The 21,734-nt window shown below is 41.5% G+C and overlaps 1 protein-coding gene across 5 annotated transcripts in view; it reads right to left on the reverse strand.

Moving 5' to 3' along the window:
* LOC117956147 (spectrin beta chain, non-erythrocytic 1) overlaps positions 1-21,734 on the reverse strand; it is a 49,756-nt gene continuing 28,022 nt past the window's right edge. For 2 of the 5 annotated variants that reach the window (XM_034891071.1, XM_034891073.1), the window contains 38 exons: positions 20,707-20,858; positions 20,269-20,442; positions 19,835-19,926; positions 19,594-19,674; positions 18,429-18,544; positions 17,951-18,063; positions 17,646-17,833; positions 17,409-17,526; positions 17,039-17,197; positions 16,624-16,926; positions 15,733-15,886; positions 15,236-15,630; positions 14,867-15,130; positions 14,573-14,784; positions 14,117-14,254; positions 13,793-14,012; positions 13,088-13,624; positions 12,100-12,302; positions 11,921-12,011; positions 11,596-11,742; positions 11,148-11,411; positions 10,688-10,912; positions 10,470-10,559; positions 9,991-10,269; positions 9,768-9,898; positions 9,446-9,650; positions 8,967-9,341; positions 8,621-8,865; positions 8,363-8,501; positions 8,125-8,209; positions 7,384-7,580; positions 7,079-7,203; positions 6,882-6,957; positions 5,804-5,881; positions 4,568-4,746; positions 4,083-4,256; positions 3,858-3,900; positions 1-3,732 (listed from right to left, as the gene is read on the reverse strand). In XM_034891071.1, the coding sequence (XP_034746962.1) occupies positions 3,520-3,732; positions 3,858-3,900; positions 4,083-4,256; positions 4,568-4,746; positions 5,804-5,881; positions 6,882-6,957; positions 7,079-7,203; positions 7,384-7,580; positions 8,125-8,209; positions 8,363-8,501; positions 8,621-8,865; positions 8,967-9,341; positions 9,446-9,650; positions 9,768-9,898; positions 9,991-10,269; positions 10,470-10,559; positions 10,688-10,912; positions 11,148-11,411; positions 11,596-11,742; positions 11,921-12,011; positions 12,100-12,302; positions 13,088-13,624; positions 13,793-14,012; positions 14,117-14,254; positions 14,573-14,784; positions 14,867-15,130; positions 15,236-15,630; positions 15,733-15,886; positions 16,624-16,926; positions 17,039-17,197; positions 17,409-17,526; positions 17,646-17,833; positions 17,951-18,063; positions 18,429-18,544; positions 19,594-19,674; positions 19,835-19,926; positions 20,269-20,442; positions 20,707-20,858 (6,980 nt within the window). In that variant the 3' untranslated portion in view covers positions 1-3,519. The remainder of the gene's footprint in view (positions 3,733-3,857; positions 3,901-4,082; positions 4,257-4,567; positions 4,747-5,803; positions 5,882-6,881; positions 6,958-7,078; positions 7,204-7,383; positions 7,581-8,124; positions 8,210-8,362; positions 8,502-8,620; positions 8,866-8,966; positions 9,342-9,445; positions 9,651-9,767; positions 9,899-9,990; positions 10,270-10,469; positions 10,560-10,687; positions 10,913-11,147; positions 11,412-11,595; positions 11,743-11,920; positions 12,012-12,099; positions 12,303-13,087; positions 13,625-13,792; positions 14,013-14,116; positions 14,255-14,572; positions 14,785-14,866; positions 15,131-15,235; positions 15,631-15,732; positions 15,887-16,623; positions 16,927-17,038; positions 17,198-17,408; positions 17,527-17,645; positions 17,834-17,950; positions 18,064-18,428; positions 18,545-19,593; positions 19,675-19,834; positions 19,927-20,268; positions 20,443-20,706; positions 20,859-21,734) is intronic. The other 3 variants (XM_034891074.1, XM_034891075.1, XM_034891072.1) reach the window with 2 other exon arrangements.

The raw sequence follows: 21,734 nt of genomic DNA on the forward strand, positions 1-21,734 counted from the left end.
TGATTTTGATTAAACCATGTTTTATTATTCCTAATATTAGATGTAGATACACAAGTCAACAAACATTACTTTCGATTTGTAATGAAAATGCTCCACAGCACACTGACATCGTGTGGAAGGGTCTGGTATCACAGACACGTACCTGAAAATGGACAGCAGTTATAACTTTTGCAATAAGTTGCATTAGTAACAGCAGTAGTAATAGTAACAACAGTAGCAATAATGATAATAATAGCAATTAATAATAGTAGTGGTATTAACAACTCTGAATTACAGAGGAAGGAACAGACATTTGTCAAAGGTAATGATAAAAGAAGGTAAGAGGACAGGCTTATCAAAAGCTGCACAGACCACTGGATGAAAAAATACAAGCTCCCACTAGACAGCAAATATCCTGCCTTCTTCTAAAAAAAAAGGAAGCTTGAATTGCCACCAGTCTGTTTTCAACCATATCTAAATACTTAACAAATAAAAGTTGTTGTTTTTCTTCATTAAGTTCTCCATCGTTACAAGTACTCTCATAACCAAAAACTCATCTCTTTGACATCGATAATACATTACTTCCCATGTTCTGGTCAAAGCTCACCAGTAGCACTATGCTATATTTCAAAAGATGCCATATGCAACATTGAATTGCACATCGTTCAACATTGAGGACATTTCAACAAAACTGGATTGCCAGGGTCATTCTGCATTAAATATGCAGTATAGCATTAATGTGTGAGCATGTGTGAAAGAGAGAGCTTGTGTTCACTATGTCAAGTATGAGAAATATTTTTGCTTCACATGACCAATTTGGCCAAACTAATCTGAGTCATTCACATTCAAATGAGCTGATAAAAAAATACACTGTGTGACCTTTAAACTGGAAGTCCCTAACATCAACTGGGTGTTGTATCTGATTTCCAGAGAAGAGAAAAAGGTATTAATAGTCACTAAAAACAGCTCCTCCGCTGGGGAAGAATGACTCCTCCATTTGAAATTGTGCACAATGAACGCAAACTGCGTTGGCTCACTTATGTATGCAATGACCTTACTGACTCGGTTCCCAGAGTGTAGCTTAGTTTAAGACTACTTAAACTAGGAGCTGCGTCTCACACACACAATACAAAATCCCACTGACAGAGAGAAGGCTGTCAGTTTGATAACATTTGGAGCAGGTACTGTCAGCTGTTCAATAGTCTCAAAGTAGAATATTTTTCTTCTCTGGCTTGGAGAGTATTTGATTCGAGCGATAGATCACTGGTTCCACATTCATTTGGGACTGGAAAATAAGGCCAACCTGTTTAAACTGCAGCCAGTTTACTTCCAGCTGTTTGGTGTGACATTCCTGTGGACTATTCAGCTCACCAAGGCATGGTATACACATCCAGGCAATTACCAGCTTCAAAGAGTTGCTTTCAAGGTGTAATAAATAACAAATATTTGATTACTTGCAACCTACTGAATATAATCCATGAAACGCTTAAATTCAGATTTGTTATCCAATAACTTCCTTTTGCATTTTGGCAGTTAGAAAAGGCAAATTAAAACTTGGACTGATTTTAATAACAGTTAACTTATTTAAATACAATTGCACTAAAACCTACAGTCTCACAATTACTGTGAATGCCTTTATCATTTCAAACATGTACCATATTTGAGGAAACCAATAACACGTTTTACATTAACTATATTTGATTGCCATTCTCTGGTTTTGGATTAATGCAAATGCCAATTACATATAATTAGTTGCTCTTCCACCATGAAGTGATCTCATGTTGTTCAGAGTACATCAACACAGGAGAATAGATGGCGATGATGACACACATACAAGTATAAACTTACATGAATTCATGCCACATATGCACGAGCACAAAGCTCGTCTAAGAGACAATTTAGGATTTTTCCCTCACTGCTACTGCTAGTGAGCAGAGCGTCCCATGGTAACTGTAATTCATATTGTACCTGCATATATAATCCCCTGACATACATTAGATCATTGCCACAGGACACATTTTAAACATTCTTATCTTGGTACTACAAAAGCTTCCTTTAAGACTGTTTGATTGGAGGCTGGGTTTGTAAAAAGGGATTCAGTGTATCTGTAGTAAGTTCAAGTACAGTAAGGCTCAGTACACCTCTCTCTTTCAGGTAGCACATAAAGCGCATTCTTCACGGCTTGTATCACTTCCACACCCCTCATTTCACCTAATGAGACCTGTCAGCTGTCCATCTGTCCTGCTCGCGTCCCTGTGGTCTGCCACAGAAAATGATCTTCAGCTTTTTATCTACAAACTGCCCCCATGCCTTCACACCAGTAGATAGAGATATAGAGAGAGAGAACGGAAATAGATATTAGAAGACTAAAACAGAAATAATGGTAATGTAAGCTAACATATAGTAAAAACCAGAAGCAAAGAAAAGAATTTGATGAAATCATTCCAGTAATATTTTGTTTGTGTCCGTTTTTTGTCTGCGTTTGCGGGTCGAAAAGCAGCATTCATTTGGCCACGTTTGATCAGGAATAACAAACGTGCAAAATCCACAGCACCACAACTCATACACGCGCACGCACGCACACACACACACACACACACACTAGAAAACTAATCTTCTCTGCTTTGTACAGAAAAAAAGTCAAAAAATCAAGCAGAAAAGATAATCAATACAGGCAAAATTAGAGACAAAACAAAAAATAAAACCACTTATTAAATATATATATCATTTTTCCAATGAAACTTGTGATCACTTACTGCACACTGCTAAAATTGAATGAGCTTTATTTTTTTTCTCATAACACCTCATCAACTGTCATTCCTAAAAAAACAAATTAATACATACAAGGGCAAGCCCAACATTCTCCACTAGTTTCACCAAATTTGTTTCTCTCCACAACATGAATCAAGATCGTCTACTGGAAAATTAATTAGTTTGTTTTCTCAAACCAGCGATAGCAAAAGATAAATAATATTAATAATAGCAATAATATCGGTCAGGTTAATAACATCAATACCAAGAACAGAAAAAGAGACTGATGTGATCCTTCCCAAAGAGAGCGCTTTAAAGTGGGGTAATAAAAGCAATGTGCACAACAGAGGAAAGCCACCATCCATTGTTTTATTAACGGCACGGCATCAAAACGGCTCAGCTAGTCAAGAGAAAATATTCATGCTGAGGGACGGCCGTTCTGGTGGATTGGAACTGAACTGGGTCTGAATCCCTGCTAATGCCACCACACCTGTTACTGATTAATACGCTCAGCCAGATGGCTGAAATTGGATGAGGGCTTTCATTGTTTGGTGCAGCTAAACGTGAAATGTGATGTGGGTGAAAAGCAAATGACAGATAAAACGGGCGATGGAGAGAATCAGATAAAGAAAAAAAAAGTTCTCCGCCACATACGGTAGCTGTCCACAAATTCCTTGGGGCCTGCACTGAGAGCAGTGTGTTTGTGTGACCTGTTTGTACTTTGCTTTCAGCCTGCTTCTGGTTGTTGAAATTTTGACAATTGTAGTTTTCAGCAATTTTACAAGTGTTCTATTTTTTCTTGCCAAAGAAGCTAAACCTCTTCTCACGATCCTTCTCTTTCCCATCTTTGTTGCGCATTGTTACACCTCCAGCATCACCTGAGCTGGGGGAGATGGGAGGCATCGTCATGGCACGGCTGAGGGCCCTTGGACCTACGGGCGAGTCCTCTGTTCCTGTTGGAATGGAGCTGATGATGGAACGGATCCAGGAGCTCATCTCCGCCTTTAAACAAAAGTCAAAAACATTTCTTATATATAACCATCATAAAGAAGAGTCACAGCACACAAACACAACTTGTATCTAATTATTCATTTTAGTAGAGTGATTCTGTCCTATATATATCTCACCTCATCCTTTGCTTGGAACAGATACTCCTTTCCATCCCCTAGCCTGCAGACCGAGTGTTGAAGAGGTAAACCATTAGTCACATGTAAACTACAAAGTCCATTACATCTCCTTAATCCTATTGGCATTTCGTCACAGCCTCTCGTTTTAGTTATACATTCTAACGGGGTGAAAACTGTATCAAGAATCCGTGTTTGGAGGTTTTTAGTTGCCAAATCCATTCTCACCTGAGCTTGAATACAAATTTCCTCTTTTTATAGTCGTTGGCAACCTCACACACAGCCTCTCCGAGGCTGATGGGTACCTCGCCGTGGTATGGAATGCCGTTGCTGGCGCTCTTGCCGTCTTTATAGAAACCAAGACTTCCCTTTCTTAGGACACAGTACACGTTCTGCCAGGACCTACGGGGAGCAAAGAAATGGGATTAGGACATTTCGTACAATATGCCTTTGACTTTCTTAGAAAAAAGTAGTGACACTGCAAAACACAATTTTAAAATATATATTACAGATTAAACAAAATCTGATGAAAGCTTGAAGTTATAGAGTTCTACAGCATATCTGACACATTATGGCAGATTAAGACACCACCAATTTAGTTTTCCAAAATGAACATTTTCAATATCATTTAACTGAAATCAAGTCTTCATTGTCTAGTCTCTCTGAAGTCTATTTTAATGCCGTAGACCAACTCCCCCAATTACAACACTCACCTGCTAGCTGACTTTTTGCCGTGGGACTCCATCTCCTGTTTTCGACAGAGCATCCCCTCCATGGTATTGGACTCAGATTCCGCTCCACCTCTGCTCGGTAATGTGGCAGAAGGATCCAGGCGAGAGGATGCCAGCCCGCTGTCTCTACCTGGTCCGTTCACAGACTCAGTCTCTGAGCCCTGGGGTTCAAACCAGAACATGAATGGTTGTGAGGAGGTAGAAAAACACATGACTGGATGGAAGCAGTGAGCAGCAAAGCAGCCATACATGAAAAGCCATGATGATGCTTGCTTTTACGGCACTGTATGATTACCTGAGGTAACAGCACAGTGTGGTTCCACATAATCACAGTACACTGATATTATTAAAGGACAATTACAGTCACTTGTGTGGGTAAGACATACAATTAAGATAACCACACATGCACGCTACCCTGAACATTGATAGTTAAAATGTACTGAAGGAACCTGATATTTGTTTGAAACGGAGGGAAATAAAAACTTGCAATGCAAAGATTACTGTTCTTAAGATAATATTTGCCTTTTCAGTCGAGTCCCAGTAATTTATTGATCAACTTCAAATTAATAAATAATACCTTAACTGCAACACACAAACTCAGACAAAAACATACTTTAACATAATCTCAATCACAGCGCAACTCTCAAGCCTGAAATCCTGCACATCTCTCTTGTAAAGTATTCTGGCTTTCATTTACCATATGAATCCTAAATCCAAAATCCACAGACAATAGGATGCCTTTTCATGTACTCAATTGTGACAGTAGTAGAAAATATGATCAGCTAAGGGGACATCTCTGAACATCGTTGCAGAGCTTTTTCTACAAAGAGATTTTAAATGACTTTTACTCATCACAAGGAGTGTACACATATAGGAAGACTAACAAGCTACATATAAAATCAGCTTTGAACGGCTACAGTTATCACCACATTTACAACTCTGGACTTCACATGTACGGTCACTCCTGTCCTGGTCAATATGAGCACATTTACAACTGATCCATGAGACAATTTGTTCATGAATCTGCATCATGCCTTTAAAACAGCAATGGGATTCATTAATGAAACATGAATAAATAAAGCAATGGTTTGCATCTGTGACAGAGAGCGATGGCTTCTCAACCGAAGAAAAAAAGGCACTGCAGTTGACCAGGAGCTGAGGGGAGGCTGTGACGGGGGCGGAGGGAAGCTACACAGCTGACCACGGCTTGGTACTCACACGCTCCGGCTGCTTTGGCTTACACACACGTTTAGGCTCTGATTTCTTTCCCACTGACAACGATAGCGACAATAACTGCTGATAAAAACGCAACAAGAAATTGTTAAGAAGTCTGTCTGTGGCAGAAACTTGAAAGTTAACAACTGGGATACACGTCTAGAACTTTTCAGAGACATCACCATTATGATTGGTTTAATAACATTTGTCAACAAGTTTGTGGATTAACCGTAAAAACAATGAAAGGTTCAATCAATACAGAAACGGCTCCCTTTTCTTGACTGAGTCTTCTCTGTAGTTTCAGCTGCAAACCAAAACATTAGTTTACTTCTGCTTTCCACAAGGTGCTTATTCTCATCTGCAGGTGAGGTTCTTTCACTAGGATCGTGTAACATGCATAATAGTTTACTGTATCCTACCAAGATCCCAACCTCCTCCCCCCCACAGGTGCCCTGTGAAACTGAATCAGGGTTCCTGAGGTGGTGGATGAGTTCCTTTCTCTCCGAACCCCGAGTGGCACTGAAAGTGTTTCCCACATATTTGGTATCAACAATACCCATCAGCTAAACGTTGCTGTTTATTCATACTATAAAATACCGTTACATATATATAGTTTCTTGGTATTTTGCCTAAATTAAAATTTCATAAATTAGACTTAATGGCAACTCTGGCGAAAAAAAAAAGAAATTCTTTCAATTGAAGAATAGCAGTTATTGTTATATAACAAGGGAATATGTATCAAAAAAACACTGTTAGTAGTAAAACCGCCACACAGACAGAACAGACAGAGACACACATTCACATGTAGTTACACCATGTTTTATATGTATGAGATACAATTTTCTTTTATTTTTTACTCTTATATTTTTTCATGAAATTCATGATTTGATTTGTCATGTACTATTATTAAATGTGAACATCTCATGACAACATTAAAGATATTTCTCATAAAGTTTTAACAAAGATTGAGGGATTATGAGTTGTGGAACATAGAAAAAGACATTACAGGACATTACATGTCAGAGGCCTATGATAAAAAATCCTCTAGCACTCAAAACATTTGGATCTACGAAACACCCACCTGTGATGTGTCGTTGTCGCTGTGAACTCCATTCACTGACACCGACTGATTAAGTGTGGTCTGGTCCAGACTGGTTCTGCGTTTGAGAGCGAAAAAAAAAAAAGGGTTAATAAAAAAAACAGTTCTGTTTGTTGATTCTAAACACCAACACTGTTCTGCTCTACCAGAACTCTCTGCAGTATTCTCTTTTGGTTTACCTGGCTGCAGAATCATGTGCATGACTTTCTGCTTCAGATTGTGCAACTTCTGCTGGGGGTGGTGTAGGGGGTCGCCGTGCTCTCTCTTCTTCCTCTCTCCTCCTCTGCATCTCATGCTCCTCAAGCTGAAAAATAGAAAGTCAGTAGGGCTATCTAAACTAAACATTGAATGAGTGAGGGAGAATCAATGCCTACATTCATAGATGAGTGGTGGACATCCTGTATGTACCAGGCCACTTAGAACAAATCCAAACCATTCTCAAATACACATATAATCTTTGCTATGTGATTATCTCCCTACTTACAGTAGTGAGTTTCTCCAACAGCACAAAGCGGTCTTCCCAGGCTGCGGCAAGTTTCTCAAAGGCCTCATGGCGCTTAATTAGGCTCTCTACCTCATCCACATTTGAGCCCAGCTCTGCTGCTCGCACCAGAGGTTCTTGTCCTGCCAACCAAGACTCTGCCACATAAGCATCGCGTCCAAACTGCAACACCTCCAGCACTGAGATACAGAGATAAGGGGAGCAGAAGAAAGAGGGAAAAAAGAGAGTGAACAAACCATGAGAACATAAAAGAATGCAGTATAAACAGCATTAAAAAAACATTATTAGTGAGTCAGGTACACATGTTGGCCCTTCGAGACCAAATGCTCAATGGGTTAATGGCAAAAAAAGACAGGTTTCATATCCGGTTGGTGAGGGCAGAGTTTCCTAGGCAACGATGGCCACAAAATAAAAAATAAATGCAGACCAACCAAAACGTTAGTCCTTGCTCTACTTTTTCTATAGTGCAATCAACACCATTCAAATAGTTGTAAGCACACATGTCTTATAGAATAGCATGTATGGTGTATACCTTGTAGCATTGTACCTAACAAGTCTTGACAGAGGAAAAAATGATGGCTGCCATGATAACTTTCAAACTGAACATACCTGATTGTATCTTGTTTGATCCCAAACCAAAGTATCAGTATCCCCACATGTCTTTTGCCATGAACTATTACATGTGCTCTTCTATAAAGTCTAAAAAATATTCAGCATGCATACCAATTTGTAAATGGTCCATCTTGTCTTGCCACTTTTTGTTGATCTTCTCTCTCTTTTCCTGAAGTTGAGCCAGTTTCTCCCGGATCTGTGAATCATGGAACATTCAGTAATGGAAGGACACATGAAAAGAATGACATTAAGTCACAATTGGCCATCAGGTGTGTTCTCTTTTGAATTTCTTGTAAATATGCATTAACATAACTGCAGAAAACAGTAAAAGTGATCCACTACATAATACCTCATCAGCTGCATAGTGATTATTGTTGATAAGAGTATTTCCCATCTCAATACAGGCAGTAAAGCTGTCTGCTCTGGTCTCAATCTCTGACTTGATGTCCTGATGATTGGCAATGACCAGCCCTGCAGAAGACACATCCCTGGGACAACAGAAAGAACAATAAGGTGAGATTTTCCTATATAAGTACCTACTATGTTTGTACCAGCAATACAGTGCAGCTTGCAGTAATTAGAAAGTTAAGCATTTAATGACATTCACCTGGGACTGTCATGTGCATCTATCTGCAGGTTGACACCGTCCATCCAGAGCATGAGGTCTCGCACCATGTTGAAGAAGCGGAACTTCTCCACAGTGTCCAGCAGAAGGAGCCTGCGGGCCTGACCGGCCTCAAGCAGGCCCTCCCAGGCAGAAGTCACAGCATGCTCACTCCTGTTAATGTCATCAGCTTTCTCCCCAGCATAAGCCTTCTGCAGCCGTGCTGCATCATCTTGCACCTGGTTCACCTATAAAGTCAAAGAGGGGTCAGTTTCCTATTCACATGGCTCTATTGGAATTATTATTATTATTATTATTATAAATATTATCATTTTAACAGATAGCTGACCTGTCCACTTAAGGCCTGGATGTCATTTTCAAAAGTGTTGTGCTGTCTGTGTAGATGCTGAACAGTGTTGAGATCACGGCCAAGGTCAGAAGGCAGCCCCTCCCTCTTCTCCTTAACACGTCCAAGCACCTCCATGGCATCCTGATGGAAGCGGTGCAACTCATAGGAGGCTGCTAACATTTGTGTGCGTGTGTCAATCAGCTCCAGCAGATCGGCCCAAGCCTCGTTCAACCCATCCTTCCACTCAGCCACACTGGCGTTCTCAGGATGACCTGACTCAATCAGGTCATCTGCCAGCCCATTAACACCATCTACACGCTCTTGGCCGATGGTGCTGGTGTCACGAGCAAACTCACGGAACTTGTCTCTCAGCATCTAGAAGAAGAAAAATCAGGGCACAAGTGGAAAACATAATTAATTCAGCTAAATTTCCCTGAGCTTCAGTGTCTCCAAAGTATGTGCTGGTGAAAAATACTCACTGTGACATGTTCATAGTCCTGTCCTAGTTCATGGGAGCCAGCAACCACCTCTCTCTCAGCAATCCACTGTTCCAGGTCATCCACCTCCCGCTTCAGTTGGGTCAGCCGCAGTCTCTCCTGAAGCCGCCCACGACGCTCCTCAGCGAGGTCTTTCAACCCTGCATACAGTTTGTCAACTTGAGCTTGCCTTAAGGTGATTCTCTCGCTGTGTAAAAGACAAAGAGAGCGAGACAAATCAGTGATTGTGGGTGTACAACTTTCTTCATAAGAAGGCTCGTCACAGTTGACACGTAAACATTCAAATCTATGTGTGTGCTCTTACCTCTCTGGATGTTCACTGGTGACCATGAGACGGCTGCTGTTGGCGAGTTGGTGAATGGTTTGGGCGTAGTCTTCAAGTGCCTGTTCCAAGGTCTGGTGCTTCTTGACCATCACTAGTGCACTTTGCTCATCCTGGGAGAAAAATGGGAAATTATCACTTTTCTCAAAATAGAAGATTGTGAAAGAGAGGCACTACTACTCCGTTTTATTTTGTCTCATCTAACCTTGGCTTTTTCCTCTGACATCATGTGTAACTCTTGTTCTCCCATCCACGCCTCCGCCTCCGCTGCATCAGTATAGAACTGCTGGGCGCGATTGGCCTCTATAAGGCGGGCATGGCGCTTGTCTGTCTCAGCTATCAGCTGGTCCCAGAGGTCCTGCAACTCAACAAGGCGCTCCTCTAGGACGGACTGTCTCTCACCATCTACCTGGCTCTGAGTCTTGCCTCGTCTATGGATGTCATCGATGCGTGGCTGGTGGCCCTGGATCTCCTTCTGCAATGTCTGATTAAGAAACAGAGAAGGTGGGTCGGCATTTTCTTCACCTCACGCTTGCATTAGGTGTATACTCAGTGAAGGTGTTAAACAATGTAGAGACGCCAATGAGTCCAAGTCCCCTTCATTCTCCTTTTAATTACCGGGCATTGCAACATTTTATAAAAGTTATAGTTTTTAAAAATGTCAAAAGAAATGTATCCCTTTACCTGGTTCTTCTTGATAAGCAGCTGTACGGTGGGCAGGTCTTTTCCATGGTCTGTGGAGTCCGCCAGGGGCATCCTCTCTTTCACCCATAGCTGAGAGAAAATCAGACGAATGAATAAAAAAGATCATCACATCAGGCAAAACTGGATGCAATAGAAACACTTACTCACTCCAAACTTCTATATCTAATTTCTGCTATCAGTCAGGTAATCCGACTCACAATTTCATCCTCCAGATCTCTGTTGAATTGATGTGCTTCTTTGGAGGCGAGTAGTCGCTGTCTCCTCAGTTCGAGAGGATCCTGAAGGTTGGAGAAGTTATCAGTGACTCGCCTTTGCTGACCATCTACCTCAGCAAGTCCAGCGTCCTCCTGGGACAGGGCCAGAGCCTGAGACTGGAGGGATTGCACCTCCTTCTCTCTGACCTCCATCTGGTGCTCAAGCATCTATAAAGAAAGGGACAGTACAACAATGTTAGACGAGAAGATATGAAATTTGGCAATCTCTACTTTACAGATTTGGCCAGTTCTACAACTTGCACTCAGCAAGTTTAGATTTATACAATACATTCTGTTGCTTTTTCAGCACATTTGAAATCAGACATTTTTAGTATAAAATGAACAGTGTTTCTTGACAGCAGCAATGGCATAGATTGTGCTTTGCTTGCACAGTGTGGTATACCTGGTGTTTTTTGAGCAGGATGTTGACACTAGTTAAATCTTTGCCATAGTCGTCGCTATACAGCTGACCCTCAAGGTTTTTCAGCCAGACATCGAGAGCAGAGCAGCTCTGTGTAAAGAGCTCTGCCCTGTTAGCATCAAACAAGCACTGGGCCTTGGTGCGGGTGGTGCCCTCCAGCTCCTCCCACTGACGCTGGAGGTCCTCCAGGGTCTGCTGAACAACAGGTTCCAGCTCCGGCTTCTCCGCCACCAGTGCCTGACCTTCCTGTTGGAGACAGAAAACAAAGACAAGTTTGAATTTACTTTAATTTTGCATTGTTAATGTCAGTCCTAACAGATTGTCCCAGGAAAAAATACATTAAGATAAAATGCTATCTAGCCTTATTGATCAGCCATTAACAATCCCATCAACAGGCAGATCATAACATTACATTTGAAAATGGCCACACCTTATCAATTTTGTCTAGCCAGTCTTTGTTGGAGGCCAGCTCTGCCATGAAGGCCTGATGTTTCTGCCACTTGCTGTGAAGATTTCTGGCCTCATCATAAGACATATCCTGTGCTGTCAGCATCTTCTCATTGATCCACAATGTGAGCTACAGAAAAGAGAATAGTGTTATGAAAAAAGCATTATATCTGATGTATAAAGAAGTAAAAGTGTTTAACACAAATACTATAGTTTGTCTTATGATTAAAGAAGTGATTTATATTCACAATACTAGGTAACTTTCACAACCATATCCCTTAAGCATCTTTAAAAAAAAATATGTTTACCTCCTGTCCATCTTGGAGGAAGTGCTGCAGTTCACGGTTATCCTTAAGCTTTGTCAGCAATTCATTTGCAGCCTCCTTATTCTTAACATGCCTGGAGAAAATTAAGGAGAGAGTTACATTAATTTGTATTTTTCAAATATTAAATATAAAGAAAAACATGCATAGGGGCTTGCGCTAACCTTTCCTGGATAGAATCAACTTTTTCCTGGATCTTATCAGAGTTTGCATTACAGTCATTAATGAGGCGCCGTCCAGCCTCAACCACACCAGTAATCTTCTCCTCACTGGCCTCTGTGGTGGTGAGAAAATCCTCATGCTTTTTAATGGCCTCCTCTGCTCCCTGAAGGCTGGTGGGCATCTCTATGTGGGACAGCACATACTCCTACACAGAGAGGAAAGGAATGCATTTTTTTTTTTAAACACTTCTTATCTTATGCCAATGATTATTCTTTATTTGTGCAGCCTGTTTGCTTATTGTAATTGATGTATTGAGATTAAAACATTTAAAACAAGTACAGGGATAGAGTGAATAATTCAAACTAGAATGAGCTACGAATATAATTTGGCTGCAGCTGCCTTCAAATCTATACTTTTTAGGTCGTTCCAGTCCTTACATGTTAATAAACTTTATTTTCCCATAATTTCATTTTTTGTGCCACTGAATTATGTTAGCAGGTCTCTGGATTTTATGACATCAAAATAGACATGCTGTAGTATTGCGGCCTACACCATATAAATCTAGGCCTATGACCTACTTACAGTACAGCTTACATTTCTCATCTCAGTTGCTCTGATTTGAGAGCATGTGAAAACACATAACTGAGCACCAATGTAAACAAACCACAAACACCCACACAACCATAATTAAGATTAAAATAGGGTAAATGCTGAGCTTAAACAAGAGGGTAATGGTGGGTCTGGTGAAAATTTTAAATTAGATTTACATTTCTATCCAACTCCTAGTTACCTTAACCAAAGCCCTGATTAAAGACTTAATCATTTCCTTAAATCAAGCAGTATCTCTAGTTTTTTCAGGTACACACAAATATTTGGATTTGATTTTGGCACTGACTGCTGGACTGTAGACTGTGCCAATAAGGCTGTATGTTGATGCATGTTTTTTTGTTTCAATGAAGCCATAGGATTCTGGCAGTGTATTTTCCTAACCTGGCTGTTGAGGAAAGCCTCTGCCTGCTTTGCGTCTCTCAAGAAAGTCTGGTAGTCAAAGGCTTGGGCCAAAAGACTGTGGCGGTTTTCCCACATGCGACGCAACTCATGCCAGCCAGTGTCAAGTGCCTGGAGCCTTTGGGCCAAGAACATGTACTGGGCATCAGTTTGACCTTGGGTCACCTCCTCACCAACCGCCCGCATCTTTTCGTAGTCCTCCTTATAGTTATCCACCTCATTCTTGATATTTTCATGTTGGGCTAGCAAACTCTCAGCCTCTGCCAGAGAGGTGGGGATGTCCTCCGAGGCCACGGCTGTCTGGGTGCGGGACAGCCAGGATTGGAAGTCATCCAGATCCCTAAGGAAGCCCTGCAGCTTGCTGGCTTCGCCCAATGACTCCTCACGCCGCTTCATGGTAGCGTTCAACTCCTCCCACACATCTTGAATTCCTGCCAGATGTCCTTGGATCTCTCCAGCCTGATCTGGATGTTCCGTGGCCAGCTTTTCAGCCTCGTTTGTAAGGTCATCCAGTTTGCCCTGAAAGAATATGAAAAATTATTTTAATGCAGATAGGATGCCAAGATACCTCAACATAGAACCTAATATAAGGCTGTTTTTAATTTCCCTGGTTTTTACAGCGTCTATTACACAATCTGTTTGGATCCCATCCCATGCAATAAGACTCTATATGTGACCTCTCCATACCTGAATGGCCTCCAGGTCTCTCTCCATGCCAGTGAGTTTGCGTTGCAGTGCCATCACTCCAGCCAGGTCATTGCCCAGGCTCTGGGTGGATTCAATCACTTTGGTCTTTTCCTTCATCCAAGTTTGGATCTCATTACACTCCAAGTGGTAGTTCTGGATGTTAAGGGCCGACTCCAGAGCTATTTTCTTTTGGCCAGCAAGTTGTTCGAACTCCTTCCATCTAGGGACCACATAAAATGTAAAATTTATGCTAAAAATGTTGAGTACAATTAATTTTCTCTGTAAAGTAGTGGATTTTAATAAGGCTCATATGTGAGCTCTGACCGGTTGTGCAGTTGGTCTCGTGTCTGGTTGATTTGGGCTTTGCTACAGTTGTCGGAGCTCAACAGCTGCTCGGCAACCTGGTTCACGTCGGCGACACGAATGCCTAGGTTGTTCATCTCAGGTTCCAGTGTCTCGAACCTCCAGCCATAAAGAATAGACCAACATCAGTTCACTCATTCTGAAAGTTCTTATGTAATTTAGACTTGATATTCATGTACATAATTAAGGTATTTGTGAGAGAAGGCCCTGACATTATACAAAATGTATTGATTGTTGAATTTTCTTACAATTTTATTTCTCTAGGTTATTTTATCAACCGACCTCATGTGTTTGATTTTACAAATCTATTTATTTGAATGTATTGTTAGTTGTTATTCTTAGAAGTATTTAGCCATCAACATTAAAATAACTCAAATCTGTTTAAACATTCTCCCCTTCTCCAACGCCCAGACTAACCTCTGCTGCACCACCTCTAAGTCCTCCAGTTTGGTAGGGATCTCCATGCCATGTAACCATTGCTCCTTTTCCTCCACCCAGAGCTGGCAGGCACCAGCTTCACTGAACATGCGGTAAAGGGCCAGGGCACCTTCCAGAGCCTGGCGCCGAGCTGCTGACAGAGACTCCAGTTCTTCAAAGCGCTGCTCAATAGCAGGTAGGCGACCATCCACCTACAGTCAGCCATAAACAATAATTTAGTACTACAAACAGCAAGTCATGACTGAAGAAGTATCAAAAACAAAGCACACATACCTCAGGGAAATGTATATAAGCCTGTGGCAGTGCTTGGACCTGCTCATGCAGTGAGTCGATGCCGGGGCGGTGACTCTGGATCTCCTCTTCTATCTCCCTCTGCTTGCGAGCGAGTGTTTGGGTGGAAAACTCATCGTGACCCACCTCCTGACTGGACACCTGTCTAAGTGTCTCCATGATCCATGCCTCCATGTCATTGGCATCCGTTTGAAACTGGTGCAGGGCCACAGCTTCCTTAAGGCTCTGCTCTCTGAGCTTAGTTGCCTGGGGAGCATGGAAATAAAGAAAAAGACAACACAAAAAAAATTATATTTGGAAAAGCTTTATACGGTACAAATACAACTACAAAGAATCATGATCTCCACCCACCTCTTCCAGATGTGTCCACTGGGCACGGATGTCTTCAATCCTCTCGGTGACCTCTGGCGCTCCAAAGTGACCCTCCTGAACCAAAGCTTCCCCAGCAGCAATGCTGTTACTCAGAGGGCCAAAACGGGCTGCCATCTCATCCCTGAAGGCCTCATGTTTGCTAAGCAGGTGAAGGGCAGAAGTGAGGTCACGTCCACAGTCTCCGCTGGCCAGAATCTGCTCCTGCTCCCTGATCCAGGCCGCCTCCTCTCCCACATCCCACAGAAACTGCCACAGGCGATGCGAGTCCTCGAGGCGCAATCTGCGTTTCCCAGCAAGCTGACCAAGCTCCTCATAGGCTTGACCAAGCAGGTCAACCTTCTCACTTACTAGTCCCGGCTCACATGGTTTGTAGGCTGGCAATTAGAAAAGGCAGGAATACATGGCACTTAAGATATTGTCCACAAACAGGTGAGCTTAAAGCTGGATGGTCTGTACAGAGAATATGTAAGATTTACCCTGTTCATAGGAAGTGAATCGTTGTGCGGCTCCCTGCACTGCCTTGATCCTCTCTGCCTGAGCTGAAATGTCAGCCTCTACCAGAGTGTGCTTCTGCAGTAGGTCTAACACATCATGCAAATGTTTGCCACTGTCCTGGGACTGCAGACGGCCCTGAAAGAGAACCCATTCCAGTAGAATATTTAGTTATTTCATCTTCCAAAAAAAATGTTTGCAACAGCACCCAAAAATGGTAGGAATCTAGGTTGTGTATTGTGTCCACCAACAGAATAAGTGAAGAGTGGGCAACATTTAAACATATTACATATTTATACATGCTGAAACATTATATGAGCTATGCCTTTTAAATGACCAAAAACAAATAATTGCAGAATGTCAACAAACTGTTTCATCAGACTATTAACCTAAACAAACAGGGAGCCAGAGCCTTACTCAAACCATAGCAAAGAAAAATCCTCTAATCTGAGCCATTAGAGCAGAAAACCATTAAACAGGATGTTGTGCTACAAACACAATTAACAAAACAGATTCAGTAATAAACTGTATATAAGCATTCTAATTACATTGTAACTGTTGGTAAAGTCACCAAGACATTAACATCATGATCCCAGTAACCAACGAAAATACCAGAAGAAATGGATTAATACCCTAATCAACTCCACCCCAAGACAAACAAATGCAGACATATATTTTGTCCCCCAGCAGGTTAATCACCTGTTTATACTCTCTCAGCTGAGAATGTACAGAAGACCTTAAATGCTAACTTTGAAAACGGGTCAAAAGTTAGCCAACAGAATTATTGAATGCAAAGCCCTTCTTCAAAACAGATTATAACATTGTAAGCACTGTTAATATTGTCCAAGCATGCATTGTGTTGAGGGGATCCCTACCTTCATCTCTGCCATCCAGTCCATGATGTAGCGCATCTCCTCAAATAGTCTCTGTAGGTCACGATGGGCGTTCAGCCGCTCTCTGCGTGCAGCCAGAAGCTCCTTCAGGTATTCCCAGAGTCGAAGCACATTATCCCTTCGTGCAATTACACGTCGCACATCATGGTACCTCTCTGCTTCCAGCTCTTTGGCAACAGCCTCCACAGCAGCCACACGCTCCCAATATGCCCCAATGTCTGTCTCAATTGCTTCATGTTTACGGGTGGCAGCTTCCACGGCTCCCAAGTCAGTTCCAAAGTTGTCCTAATAACAGAGGGGAGTGAGCTTATCACAGTAAAACTATTCATTGTAGAAATAAGAATACATGTAGCCACATGTTTGGCTGTGGTTGATAACTTAAATTTAATTTCACTACCTGAGACACCAGCCTTTGGTTCTCACTTAGCCAGGTCTCCCGCATAGCTGCTTTGCGGTCAAAACGGGCAGCGAGCATCTCCAGCTTCTCCTGGCGAATCAACTCATTTCTCAGTGCCAGCTCTCGTTCATGCTCGGCCTTTTCCAGTCGCTCCCATGCCTGCCACATGAAACACAGGAAGTTTATAACATCCTGCAACTAGAATATCAAGAACACATACATGATAAGCCAATTTTGTGAAAGCCCATCAACTTAGTAAATATGAATAATTTCTTAGTAGGCATGCAATAAGTTGCTTAGTTAACAAAAGAGTTTAGTTTAGTTTTTTAGATGGAAAACCATTTGGAACCCTTTCTAGAGCAACCCAAACCTTATTGATGTCTGAGATGAGTTTGCCCTCTCTTGGGATGTAGACTTTCTGATTGTTTGCCCTCATCTTGCTCTGGATAGTGAAGAGAAGAACTTCCAAGTTTCCCTTCTCTGTAAATCTGTGGAGAGAGTCGCCATGTTTGATTAACATACTGTACAGCTTTGTACTTGAATCGTAATGGATAACAAGCATTGTGCTATTCACTGAGTTATATTAAACCAGCTTTTTGCTGCTCACTTGGGGGGTTTCTCCACAGTCCGGTAGGAGTTGAAAGCCTGGAGCTGGTTCTGCACAGCGTTTAGTGAGTTAGCTAGCTGCCGGTCGTTGAGCGTCCCTATGGTCTGCTCAATCCACTGCAGCAGCTCTGAGGCAAGGGTCTCGTACTTCTCTATCAGCTCATCAGCCTCAATAGCATAGTCCAGTACCTGCAACCAAGAGGGATCTGTGAATCAAGGCAACTGGTGGGCAATGTATGGTACATAGATGGTATATTCATTGTTTTACGTTTTGCACATAAATGCATAAATATACAAACAGCTAACCTTGCCAATTCGTTTGCCCTCCACTGCCAGGGCTTTCATCTTGGAGAAATAATGGTAGTAGGTCGCCACATAGGTAATGATGGACTTTTCATCAGGCTGATCAACATTAACATCTGAAAAAAAAGGCTGTTTTAACCATTTGCAAGTAAACTCTTCCCCCTTTTTTAAATTAACTGACCATAAACTTCATCATGCACAAACAAAACAGTCAGATTTGGCTCCCAAAACAGCCTGAATGAAGAGTTTAATAGGTGCCATTACTATCTTTGTACATGCTTTTTGTGATGTCAGGGTAGCTGACATGTGATGTGGTGTTGTCTAAGCGGTTACTAATTCCAGTAATCCTCTATAGTCTAACAGCCATCAATCTGTTTTGGACAACAGGCACCAGTTTAGTGCCTCAGTTGACCGTGTTAGGCCTTCAGCGTGACTTGTGACAGGAATGCTTCATGTTTTTGTGGAGGCTTTTTCCACTCACCTTCTGGGTCCAGCAGCTTGGTAAGCCCAAGTTCCTTCTCAGCCACATTGAAAGCATTCTGGAGATTGTAGTGAGCATTGGACCTCTTCAGGTTGTCAAACTCAATCACGTCAGGTCTGCAATGGCCAGGGAAATAAATATGTATTTCGTACGTACAGATTGCAGAATAGAGTGCAAGCCAATGGCAATACAATTCAGGCTGACATAAAATCTCTTTCTTGTGGTATAGAGAAAAACATTTGTAGTCCACTCCAATCAATAGCATAGTCTAGTATGTTTATTTACACATCAGGATGCATTAAATTAATTCATTGGATTTAGGTATAATCTGCATGCAAAAAGGATTTTTCATCTGTACTTTAGGCTAACTGCTCCTGCCAATTATTGCTTATTCTTGCCTGAACCATGTTTTCATTATGTGTTTACTCAGGCATTAGAGGGGTGTAAAAACTGTTTGGGGTTTATATATCATAAACGTTTACTGACCAATAATAAGCATAAACAGGCATGGATATTTTCTCATTGAGGTTCACTGACCATGTCCACAGGTTAGAATTGTACAAATGGCCATTAAACCTTTTATTCCAGCTTGTTTTTAATTTATAAAACACATTAATGTCACTTTAACAATGGAAAGGGAACAAATTATTTGCATATGATAATCGCCTGCTTTGGTTCCTCTTTAGTTTGAAAATGGGCCTGATCATGTTAATGTCAGCGTCATGGTTTACATGAATATCCCATGGTTCAGTAACTCTAATGAAAGCAATGTTTGCATTCATGTATCAAGTATCACCTTAAGCATTCACTGTAATGGACAGCAGGGTGTGCAAGTGAGTCATCAAGCATCTTTGTAGAAAATAAGTGGGTTATTATTTCAGTGATCTAGGTCATCTTACTTCCTATTTTATTTTTATCCTTTTAGCCATACTTGAAACTGTTTGAAGGATGGGAGGAGTATGAGGAGACCTAAATAGAAAAGGGGATAAAAAAGTGTGATGGCACTGTGACAGGTGCTCCTCATTAAGCAAAGAAAGATAAAAGAGGGGGTAAAGATACTGGACACATTTTTTATTTGTATGATGAGTATCTAAAATCCACGCTTTGAAGAAAATTATGCCTAACAGGGACCAGATTTTTTGTAGTACAGGAAGAAGTCAATGACCTGTGTTTGTGCACGATGGCACTGAACGCGAGACCATCTCTCCAGCTGGTAGTGAAGTTGTGGATGTTGACATTGGGGTATCTGCAAAGGCCAGATCAGAATCCATTAACCATTAACTCAACACAGCATGAATCATCAGTAACCACATCAGTAAAACCACTAATAGTACAATACTCAAAAAAAAATCATCAACAATAAGAGTATTTATCCTGTGTGACTAAGTCCTCCCTCTCCCACTTACCCAGCAGTTTTCATTTGGCACCAAAGCAGTAGGGCATCTTTGGCTGATTTCTTCTCCTTGTTGTCCGCCGTCTCCACACTGATGTCCTGGATCTGTCAGCAACATTTTAGTTATGACTGTGCCCACATAACTTAACAAAAAATGCCTAGATCATTAGACCTTGCAATATTATTAGCCTGATCTATTATCTGTTCATACCAAATGTCAAGAAAGGTTAACATTTTATTATTAATGACATTAAGTTCATGATAAAGAAATACATCGTAAAACTCATTACAGCATCATTGTCATTTTTATGAGTTTGCCTGAAGACTGGCTAAGCTACATGCAGAGACTTGATGTCCCACAGCCAAACTCACTCTTTGAAAGAGGAATGTGACAAATGCACTAAGAAAGGAATGGGCAGAGCTTCACAAATTACTCTATACACTTACCTGGAAGCGAAGGATGATGGTCCAGATGAGACCCAGGGTGAGACGGTGATTCCCATCCACAATGTCATGTGAGCCCATGTTTTCTAGATGGACCTTTTGCTCCTTGAGAAACTGCAGGGCTTTATCAACATTTTCCAGGCAGTGGATACGCATGCGGCCCTTAGTGGGCTTTGGCTGTGGGGAACAGAAGAAAAAGACAGAAGACCTAAATTGAAATGTTTGAATAAAAGTGATCACAACATATGAGGAGCACAGGATGGTAAGATTTCAAAAGTGAGCACAACATGTAGAAGCAGGAGAAGTAAATCATACTTAAAGAAATATGAAAGAGAGCGCATGATTTCTCTTTCCGCCTGACTAGTGATGCAGGGTAAGGGTCATGCTAAGGGCTACGTAAGGGCTAGGACAGAGCGGTGATTTCTTCTGTGTGATACTGACCAGCTGTTCTCCTGAAAGCACTTCCAGAAGGCGGATGAGCATGCGGCCATCGCGTAGGTCGGTGTACAAGTCACCAATGCGACAGGTCACTCGGCCTAAGTGAGAGTTTACCCATTTGGTGAAGGTCTTCTTCTGTACTGCTTCACGCTCATCTGCAAAGGAAACAACAGGGACAGAGAGTTGTAGTTGGAATACACCAAGATTACAATGGACTCCACTGACTGAGATGCCACTGGCATCATTATTTTTACTATCAGAGAAGGATGTATTTATAGGGACTCAATTTTGCTCTAAACAAACTCCAACTAATTCAACAACTTTGATCATTCCCTAGAGCAGCCAGGTGACAGTAAATCATAAGGACTTAAGCCTTGTCTTGAGCAGTTCATTTCACTGATAAGCTATGCAATTAAGTCTCTAGGATCACTGTATTGCCAGCTTAGTGAGAGGTTTTCACTCCACAGACCAAAGTTTACTGATGGTTCTGCTCACGTGTGCAATGCTAATTACTCAAACGATGTGAGTTTAGAGGAGTAAAGTGACAATGCAAAATTGAAAAGTATATGACATTTGCGGTTCTTTTATCTGGTCAAGACTAAAAAGAATCACAATAAATTAAGCTGTAAGAGCAGCTCAGACATATGGACCAGGGGAGTAAGAAGCTAATCCTGCTCTGCCACCTAGCAAGGTGACCTCATTTCTAGGACACAAGGTCTTTCTGCCTTTAGAAAACACTATTCTAGCATTGTACTTAACGCACTCCGCCCAATTTGAGCCCACAAAAAAATAAAAACTGAAGCAGACAGAAAATACTTCAGAGAAGCAGCATTGTAATAATGAGTAAAAGGAAAACAAAGCCTACTTTCAGCAGGATGAAAGATAGTGGTGGTGACGATGGATGGCTCTCTTAAAACAATGCAAAATAGCAAAGCCTTCATATTTTCATATTCATCATTTAACAAACCATAAAAAGGAAAGCTCAAAGATTTCGTTGCACATAGCTCCATAAGATAAAAAAAACACATCTT

This window comes from Etheostoma cragini, chromosome 13 (assembly GCF_013103735.1).
Source record: "Etheostoma cragini isolate CJK2018 chromosome 13, CSU_Ecrag_1.0, whole genome shotgun sequence".
In the NCBI taxonomy this organism is placed as follows: domain Eukaryota; kingdom Metazoa; phylum Chordata; class Actinopteri; order Perciformes; family Percidae; genus Etheostoma; species Etheostoma cragini.